This window comes from Alligator sinensis, unplaced genomic scaffold (assembly GCF_000455745.1).
Source record: "Alligator sinensis unplaced genomic scaffold, ASM45574v1 scaffold607_1, whole genome shotgun sequence".
In the NCBI taxonomy this organism is placed as follows: Eukaryota; Metazoa; Chordata; order Crocodylia; family Alligatoridae; genus Alligator; species Alligator sinensis.
In genome coordinates, this window is record NW_005841935.1 from 3253119 (window position 1) to 3263240 (window position 10122).

General features: G+C 45.3%; 1 protein-coding gene across 1 annotated transcript in view; it reads left to right on the forward strand.

The window, feature by feature from the left end:
- DNAH6 (dynein axonemal heavy chain 6) overlaps window positions 1-10122 on the forward strand; it is a 282667-nt gene that overhangs the window by 33133 nt on the left and 239412 nt on the right. Inside the window, exons 11-13 of the mRNA XM_025199101.1 lie at window positions 912-1115; window positions 4310-4430; window positions 9561-9712. Of these exons, the coding sequence (XP_025054886.1) occupies window positions 912-1115; window positions 4310-4430; window positions 9561-9712 (477 nt within the window). The remainder of the gene's footprint in view (window positions 1-911; window positions 1116-4309; window positions 4431-9560; window positions 9713-10122) is intronic.

Here is a 10122-nt window from a genome sequence, read left to right on the forward strand (position 1 = left end):
CAGAAATATAAATGGTCATTTGTGCAAGTAAAAATCAGCCCACAATTTTTAGTAAAAACATAGAGGAATGCTGTCCAGAGTAAAAAAAAAAAAAAAAAAAAATCACTAAAATCCTGAGTCTGAAGTTAAGAGAAGGAAAATAAACAATCCCTTTGGTGTACAGTCAGCTGAGCCAGGCTAAGGTAAGATGCAGTGAGGTCCTTATCTGCAATAGGCTTATTTTTATAAAATGTCCCACTTAAATGTAACCATGTCAAACAGCAAATTTCTTCCATATTGAAAGGGAAACAGAAGAAACTCAACTTTTGACAAAGGCCATGTCCCCAATACATTGGCACACTTTGGACCCTGGGCAGCAGTGACACGTGGAGTAGTATTGGTTGCCATGGTGCCAGTGGTGGTGGTGTGGTCATCTGCTGCCACAAACCAGCTATTTTTGCACCTCTTCCCTCTCAAAGGCCATACCCAGGCCTGTTCCCCAGTCACAGTTACCTCAGTTATAGAGAAAAAAGGATCAACGCCTTTTTTGCTTTGGAGAATCAAACTGGGTACATAGAAATTCTCTCCTGTCACCTCCAGTGATGCCACAGCAACTTTCTGTATCAAGGGCAAGAAGCTGTGCTGTTCAAGAAAAGCATCTCTACATTTCAGTAGTGTGAGCGGGGCTCTTCCTATTTGCTTCCCATGGGGCTCCATCCCAGATTCATCTTTTCTGGAAAGTGACGTGCTTAGCATGTTGCCTTGCTATGTCTCTCGTTTCTGCTGGTCTGGAAGTGAATGCAATATATCTAGGTTTGAACAGGTGTTGCATCTCTTTGCTGCACCCCTAAAATTACATTCACATCCTAACTTATTTTACATTTCAGGAAGGTTCCAAGAGCATTTATGGGATGTTGTTTTCTATTGTCTAGCAGGATGGTATTGCAGATATTGTACATCAGTTCCAGGAAACTCTGTTGTCTGTCGCTAATCTTGTACCCGATCGATACTTTGATGCCTTTACTCAGCCTGTCATTAATAACATTATTGAAGAAAAGACGTGTGGTGAAGGGCCGAGCTTATCAACCATGTTTAAAGATGATAGGCATTTGCAGACTATCATCCAGCAAATAAAGGTACCAAACACTTTCCTTTTTTATATGATTTTTTTCTCCTTTCTTTGATTAAAATTAATTAATTAATGATGGTTGTGAGACTGTTTGAAGTTATTGGGCCAGATCGCTAAAAAACAGGTTAAGGATCTCTGCTTTTGTAAAATACCATCATATTAGCCTTAAGACTAAACTTCAAAAAGCAGCAACCAGGAGGAAGACCCATTTGCTTTTGCATTCATTTTTTTTTGAGGATTGGAACAGGATTACATTTGGGTCCCCATGGGTGGTCTTTTAAACGGTCATAAAGGTACTTAAAATTTACTCATTTAAGTTTGTTAACCCATCCTAAGTACCTTCTAAACTTGTTAAAGTTATACCACTCCAGGTGATGGTTATCTTTGATCTTTTTTACCAAAGTCATTCCAGGGTATTGTTAGGGCCTTGTCAGAACTTAAACGGTAAGCCAAACAAATGTGAATCAATTTATTCATCAGTTTAGTGTTACTCAGTTTAGTGTTGTTTAGCACCTGCTCTGACTGCTTCTCACCTACACAGCTGTGACTTGCCACTAGAGGCTTGGTAAGCAGTGGCAGGGCTAGTTGCTAAGGGAAGGACAGACTCGCTGTTCCCACCGGACAGAGCAAGTGCTGCAACCCTGTAGTACCTGCAAGCCACAGTGCCTCCTGCCAGCTCTCATGTGAGCTCTGCTCCCGTTAGGAGCAGAGTGAGCTAGTCCGAGTTGGGAGGCACTGCCTCCCCACAACCGCTCATACTGGCTGCTCTGGGGGGGACACCACCTCCCTGCTGTTGCTCGCACCGACTCCGTTTCTGCTGGGAGAAGAGTGAACCAGTCTGAGAGGGGCAGGGCACTGCCTCCCCACCAGTGTTTGTAGTGGGGAGGCAGTGCCTCACCCTGCGTGGACTGGCTGGCTCTGCTCCTGGTGGTGGGTGGCACCACGGCTGCCAGGCGCTGCAGAGCTGTGGTGTTCACTCTGCCGGATGTCCCTGGTGGGTGAGGTCCTGTGCCTGGCCTTGTTGTGCCTTGGCATCATCCCTCGCCACTGCCTTCTGGGAGGCTGGAAGACTTCAATTTGAGTGGAAAAACTGTGGAGAGTGGCCACAAGTTAATGGAACAGGAGCAAAATAAGGTGATCCTGCCCTGGAGTGGTGTAAGATTAATCCAAATATTAAGTGCTTTAAACCACTTAAAAGGTGTTAACGTGCAGCCAGTCCAGTGGTTAAGAGCTCCAGAAGCTGCCTAACATTGCCATATAACAAGGTTCTTAGTCTGCTCCAGTAAGATAAAATGTTCTATTTTCAGTCCTCCAGCTTTCCAAGATGCACCTTTCCCAGTCCTTCCTGCTTTGCTCGGTGGGCAAACTTGCAACCCTCCTGAACTCTTCCGCCCAAGGGGATAGTGGTAGTCCCAAGCCAACACTCCTTCACAAAGGGTGTGACCCTATCACACCCTGACCACTCTGAGCACTCAGGTACAACTCACCAGTTTGCTGTGTGCTGTAGCACCCCCGTGCAAACAGCAACAGCAATCCTACTATCTACTAGGGCTGTGCAAAGCTTCAGTCCCTGATTCGATTCAGCAGAGGTTTGACCTGATTTGTTGGCTGAATCTCTGAATCTGAATTGAATCAGAGGACCCTTTAATCTCTCTGAATCGAATTGGAACCCTCCAAATCAATTTGGAGAGATCAGAAAAATTTGGAGATTCAGACATAGACACAGCTTGAAATGTTTTTTCTTCATACTTCTAGGTACTAGGGGTTCATGAGTGCTGCAATGCTGGGGTGAATGGAGTGTCCCACAGAAGCACGGGGGTCTCCCCAGCGCGCTTGGCAACAGACCTGGAAGTGGACCAGAAGCACTTCCGGGTCTGCTGGGAAGCATGCTGGGCCCACACCCCACATCTCCCCCAGATCAGTGACTGGTGCGTCCTGGATCTGAGGGGGGCACCTGTGGTCCCCCTGCAGCTGATTGCTGCACCGGGGAGGTGGGGGGGCCCCCCACAGCACACTCCCTGGAAGACCTGGAAGTGAACTGGAAGTAGTTCCAGTCCACTTCCGGGTTTGCTGCCAAGCATGGGGAGGGTGTGTTGTCTGTCCGTCCCTCACCTGCACTCCATGTGCCCTAGCATTGCAGCAATCACGAGCTGCGCCTGCTACCTCAAGGTATGTAAAAAAAACTTTTAAAGCTGTGTCTATGTCTGAATCGCTGATTCTCAGTGGCTGAATTGACTCAGGGACAGTGATCTGAATCAACAAATTGAATCACTGTCCCTGATTCGGGCCAATTCCTAATCGAATAGGGCCCACTTTGCACACACCTACTATCTACCTCTGTGAAGAGAATGGGTCTCGGCAGTGCCCCATGTGGTATGTATACAGTAAGCCTGCTGGATATTGGCTTTGCCCCAGTATGAATACGAGCCCAACCACGGCCCCACCCCCTGTCCCAGTTCAGTGAAACGCATGCAAGATTTTGGTCCTTTATTTATTTATTTATTTATTTATTTTCCCCCCCACCCCTTTCTCTTTACTTCTGCCCACTGCCCTTCACTTCAAATGTCCCCTGCTGACTATGGCAGGGAATCCAGAGACCCCATGGTGGTTTCTCCACCTCTGAGCTAATGCCACCCTCCCCAACCCCTCTACCCCAGGGGAGTCCTGGCTCCTGTCCACTCTCCTGCTCACCAGTCACAGTTGTGCTAGTCTGAGATGTCATTAAGGCTTAACTTGTGACTGCTCTGTAGCTGTACTCACTTTGTAACAGCATAACATTCCACAGATTTAAAATATTTTAAAGGTAACCTGTAACAGCAGCATAATTACATTTAGGTGCCTAATAGGTGGAATAAGGTCTGTCTCACTGCCTCTAGGTTTGGTTAAGCTTAGAAAATAGTAGACACTGCACACCTATCTACTGAGACCAGCAAATGTCTTCATTCATATTATTAACCCAATGTTAAATGGCAGTGAGCTTGATTCACTATTCATCAAAGCTATATTTGAACTGCTTAGTGAAAGTTTAAAATCACTCTCTACCCTATTACCAGTCTAATGAACTGCATACCATTCCTCCATAGATTCTTTTTTGTACAAAAAAATTAAATTCAGCATATAACATTCATTTTTCTATTAAATTCAATCAAAACAGATTGTGCATATTTTACATAATTGTGTTATATCTTTCCTAAAACTTAGGAAACTGTTCATTCAGCATTTGAGGCAGCCAACTTATATGCAGATACTTTTGAAAGGTTTCGATTATTTTTCAAAGAAAATGAAAGTCTTGACTTGGAAGCGCTGAAACAGCAAGAACATGGTAAATTCTTTTTATTAATAATAATTAATTAACAGTATTCTGCAGATAGTAGTGTTTTATTATGTTTGCTATTTCAAAAGATATTTGCAGTGTGTATTCTTGATTTTGTTATAAATTTTCCCTTTAAACCAGTTACCAGCATTTTGATAGATTACAGGCAGTCCTCAGATTTATGACATAATTGGTTCCTGAAAGCCATGTCTTAAATTGAAACATCGTAACTTGGAACCAATTTTCCCATAGGAACAGTGTTATAAATGGGTGATTGGTTCCTTTATGAAGCTCGATACAGCTGCATCCAGCTGGTAAGTCTGTTGTGTTCCCTCTGACCTTTCAGTCACTTCCATATCTCTGGATACCCCACTATTCCAGTGCTCATACCCCTATCAATTTTGCTCCTGCTAAATCGCCTGAGGCATGCAGCTGTATTCACACAAGTCTGCATCATCTACCACTTTCAGGGATGCGTTTCCCATGCCTCAGCCTTCCTTCACCAAGGCAGTTCAACTGGTGGCAGCTCAGTGGTCCATTTCAGCCAGTTCCTCAAATACAGTCTCAGATTCTGGAAAGACAGGCAGAGGCAAAGAAAATCAATAGTGAGGTGATGAATATCTGGTCCCTGCTGCAGTCTCCCTGTCCTTCTCTGTCCCTCCCTTGAACATGCCACTACAAGTGGCACCAGAGAAATCTCACAAGTCCCCCAGTATCTTGCTACCCTTCTATGCCCAGCAGGCTCAACATACTAATAAACTGTTGGATTGTTGGAGCCTATAAGAGGCCTATAACATATACAAGCTCAATATAGTGAGACTTGGATCACTTGTATTCAGGTGGTTCACACCAGGCAGAATCCCAGTAGATATTATGAACAGAAAGAATACAGTCTTACATGTATAGATATTTGGTACTTTTAGTATTTACTGTAAGTAATGCCATTGATGTAAGCCAAATACAAACATCGGTCAGAAGTCTAGTTTTCTGACAATTCATTACAAACCTGCCATCTCAGACCCCAATATCTGATACAATTTACTTCCTGAATCAGTTTCTTTTCTAAGTGTTAATATAACATTATGTCACACCAGATCATGGTTGGCCAGGTCTGGGAGTCACACAGGGTGCAGGGGAGCAAGCAGGGTCAGAAGGAGCATGCAGAATTCAAGTGCTGGGAAGTAGGGGTGCACTGATAGAGATTTTTGGGGCTGATACTGATAGCCAATAATGAAGGGGGCATATTGGCTGATACTGATCCAATTTCCGATACAGCTGCCTCTAGCTGGTAAGTCCGGTGTGGTGGAAGGGAAGGGAATGGGCATGTGGGGGTGGCAGATCAACGCCCCCCACAGTGAGGGAGGGGGCAGGGGCAAGCACTGCCCAAGTAGGGCGGCAGGGAGGGGCTGGAGCCACGGCTCATGGGGGGAAGGCAGCTACCACTGCTGCTTGCACCCCGGGAGGGCACGGAGGGTGGTATGAACCCCCCTGATCTGCACGGGGCAGGGTGGGTTGCAGCTCGGGATGTGCAGAGCTCTTCTCGGTGGGGACTGGGCTTGGAGCGGGTGCTGGCAACAAGGCTAGGAGGATGCTGCATCCACCCCAAATTTGATCGGCACTCCACTCCCAATGCCGCCGCTGCCAGTCACCTGGTACAGCTGTGGCTTAATACTTCGCCTCCACCTACACTCTGGGAAGAGCCGCGGCTGCACCAGGCAGCTGGTAGCAGCGGCGCTGGGAGTGGAGCGGTGGCAAAATTTGAGGTGGATGCAGTATCCTCCCAGCACCACTGGTGCCCGCTCGGAGTCCCTGCCAAGAAAAGGCCTGCGCAGCCCTGGCTGCAGCCCGCCCCGCCCCGTCCCGTCCTGCGCAGATCCAGGGGGTACACGCCCCTCCCCCTCCCCGTGCCCTCCTGGGGTGCAAGCAGTGGCTGGAGCTGCCTCTTTTCCCTCCCCCCATGAGCCACGGCTCCAGCCCCCCTGCCCCGCCTGGATAGGGCTTGGCCCTGGCCCTGGCCCTGCCCCCTCCCTCACCTCAGGGGAGTGTTGATCTTCCCCCCACCATGCCCCTTCCCTCCCCGCACCCTTTCCACCACACCGGACTTACCAGCTGGAGGCAGCTCTCCACGCTTCTAGCTGTGCTCTTCACTGCCTGAGTGCTGCACTGCATCTGTGTGCAGCACAGGCATTTATTTTCCAATATCTGATACGGCCATTGGGCTGATATCTGATACAGACAGTTTTTTTTATATTGGTACCTATCTGATATCAGACCAATATATCGGTGCACCTCTACCAGTAAGCCAAGCCAGAGGGTTGGGCAGAGTGCAGAGTCAAAAGGCAAGCTGGGTGCTGGAGCCAGGAGATCAAGCCAAAAGTTGGAAAGGTTAGAAAGCCAAAGGGTTAGGCAGGGTGTGGAGTCCAAGGGCAAGGCAGATCAGTTAGCCAAGGGATCAGGCAGAGTACAAGGTATGAGAAACAGCAAAGCAGCCTGGCTACCCTGTTGAGCCTTATTGCCCAGACACTTTCTGTTCCTGCACAGGGATTTATAAGGAGAGAAGTAGGGTCAGCTAACCCTGATTGACTACTCGGGTGGCAAGGGAGTAGGCAGATGGCTAGGCCTTGATGGAGGCTTCAAGTTGCAGCAAGGGAGGTTTAGGTTGGATATTAGGAAAATCTCTCTCAATAGGATGGTGGTGAAGCATTGGAACAAGTTACCTAGAAATGTGGTGGAATCTCCATCCTTGGAGGTTTTTAAGGCCCGGCTTGACAAAGCCCTGGCTGGAATGATTTAGTTGGGGATGGTCCTGCTTTGAGCAGGGGGTTGAATTAGATGACCTCTTGAGGTCCCTTCCAACCCTAATTTTCTATGATGCTGGCCACCTATATCTAACCTGGCTGGTCAGCTGTGGAGGTGGCGGACTGGAGTGAATAGTCAGTCTAGGCAGGCCAATATCCTAGGTTTAAGAGTATGTCATTAGCACATTGGTAAGGTTTAAAATGTATAAAAGGTATCTACTTTTATGCTTTAAAGTGTAAACTAATCATTATCTATCTCACGAAATGTTGAACCTTCTGTAGAGTTAGATCATTCCGTATTTATCTTCTGTGGGGTTTCTTGTACCCTCCTTTTAAAGCATCTGGTACAAACAACTGTCACAGAAAGAACAGGGTAGCAGATAAGACCCTATTCTGGTATGGTATATCAGTTTCTAGGTTATGTTCCTAATGCTAATATACAACCAATTTAGAACCAACTGTTGGCTGATATAGTTCCCTTCAGAATTGGTCGGAGCTGTCTGAAAAATGTAGCTTTCTTTTACTCTATCTGCTTCACATTGCATGACTGACAGCTGACTAACTAGCAGCAATCCAGTCATTCAGGGGGAGAAAAGCAACTTCCAGACAGGCATTCACACAAAGAGAAATCTACACCATACTTGTCTACACTGGGGGACACTTTCTTATCAAATTAGTACAGAATTAACATAATATTTACATTTAGGAGAAGAGTATTTTTTTTTATTTTCCAAGTTTCTCCCCTGTTTGCAACAGATAGATAGATAGATATAATTTTAAGGGTAGTGAAACACTTGAACAAGCTCCTTTAGGATGTTATCAGTTTCACTGGAAATCTTGGATAAGTTAGTATGTATTAACCCTTCTTCAAAGGAGAGAGCTGGACTAGATGAACTCTTGAGGTCCTTTCTGTGCCTGTATTGCTATGGGTCTACAAATCTAACTGTATGGTTAATATTGCTTAGTGTCTGTACAAGAGGGCAGTTAAGGTTGCATACTTAAGGTAAATGTGCCTTATCTGTGCCTTTCCTTACCATAAGATACATGCATTTCATTTAAGTGTAACCCTCACTGAATTTCTTAGGATTGCAATGTTTGGGTTGTTTTGCTTTTTACATAATCACAATATCCCTACGTTATGTTTTATTATAAATTTTATTAAGTGATCCTTGTTCCAAAAAAGCCAAAAGCATACCAGGCTGTATTAAGTGATCTTTCCACTGATGAGGCCTCACCTGGAACACTGTGTCCAGTCTTGGGCACTATGGTTCAAAAAAAGTACAGAAAAATTGTCTAGTCACTTGTCTAGGATGGTTTAGATAGGATGATCCTGTCTTCAGCAGTGGATTGGACTAGATGACCACCTGCGGTTCCATCCAACCCTACTTTTCTATGAATCTGTGGTTCAATAATTCAGTGCTTTAAAAACCCTTGTAAAATCTGCATCTCAAATGGATACATCTACCTAAGATCCTAATGTTTCACGTTGCTCTGCACAGATGTGATACACAGATGGACAAAGCTTTCAGCATTTTGGTCAGATATATGTTCCCTAGGCACGAGCATTTCAGTACAATGTGGGCATTCTAAGCCAGTACTGCTGGTTCTAGTTGCATTTTATAGGTGTTTCTGCCATCAGGGCAGCAGTGCATGCCTTTGCTTCTAGTGGTTGATTCAGGCTGGTGAACTCAGACTGGTGGGGTGAGTGGAGTGGCACATAGGGTGGGGGTGTTGCAAGCTGGCTGGGAGCAGGGGGGAGCCTCCCCACTCCCAGTCAGAGTGCCCGGCCAGCTGCAAACCCCTCCCTCCCCCCTACCTGCTCCCATGTGATGCTCTACCCGCCTCACCAGCCTGAGTTCACCAGCCACACCTGGGTTGATTTCTTCCATATGCCTTAGCAAAGCCTCAGTATTTTGCCCTACCTTGTCATATGCCAAGGCAATGCCCATTCCCATTGCCTGTGTTTACTCATGGAGAGGAAGCGTCATGCCTTTAAAAAAAGTTAATCTAATTTAAATTTTTTAAAAGGCTCAGCTTTTGCTTTAGGCAAAGCTGCATGTTGTTTCTCATTTTATCCAAACTGAACTGTCTCTGTGTATCTCTTAATGTTGAATCTTAGATTGGAAATACTAATGCATAATGTGTATAGCTGCAGTATATTGTTTATTTGAGAAGCATAAGTTTGCATTTGTTTCTCTTTATATAACCAGAGTCCTAGATGTGTGTGTGTTTTCTCACAGTTTATGACTACATGATACAATTAGGAAAACACTTATAAAGCTATCTTCGAGCAAAGTATTGGTTATTATTCTTAGCTTCACAATCTAATTATAATTCACAGGTGTTGATTTCTTTGCTGAACAACTGGAGAAATATCACAGAGAACATAAAGATGCTTTGGCTATAAAGCAGCAGAGAAATTTAGGTTTGTTGCTCATAGATGCTAAAAAATTAAAAGAAAAACTAATTCCATCACCAGTGCGCTGTTTGGAGGTAATTCTGAAGATAATATGGAATACATTCTTGTGATTTCAGTTTCTCTGGTCAGTGACTGCCCAATACTTCAAGCAGAAGAGCTGCAGTGTCTTTTGCTTGAAGTCATACTGTTATTTATAGTCTAGCCCCCAAAATGTTATAGTATCTCTAGCAATTATCAGGGTTTCATTGTGCTTCTTAAATTGCTGTATACACTAACCTTGCAGCTGTTTGCTACCTCCTTAAGATACATGGGAAAATATCTCAGTGTGGCACTTGGCACAATATCCTACTGAATAAGGAAAGAGCACATGACAGCAGGACTCTCAGATCTAGCTGCCTGTTGTTCTTGGGTTTAGTTTAAGGTTCTCTGCTATAAAGCACCCAATGGCCTGGTATGTCATATTCTGAGGAACAGCCTCTTTCCC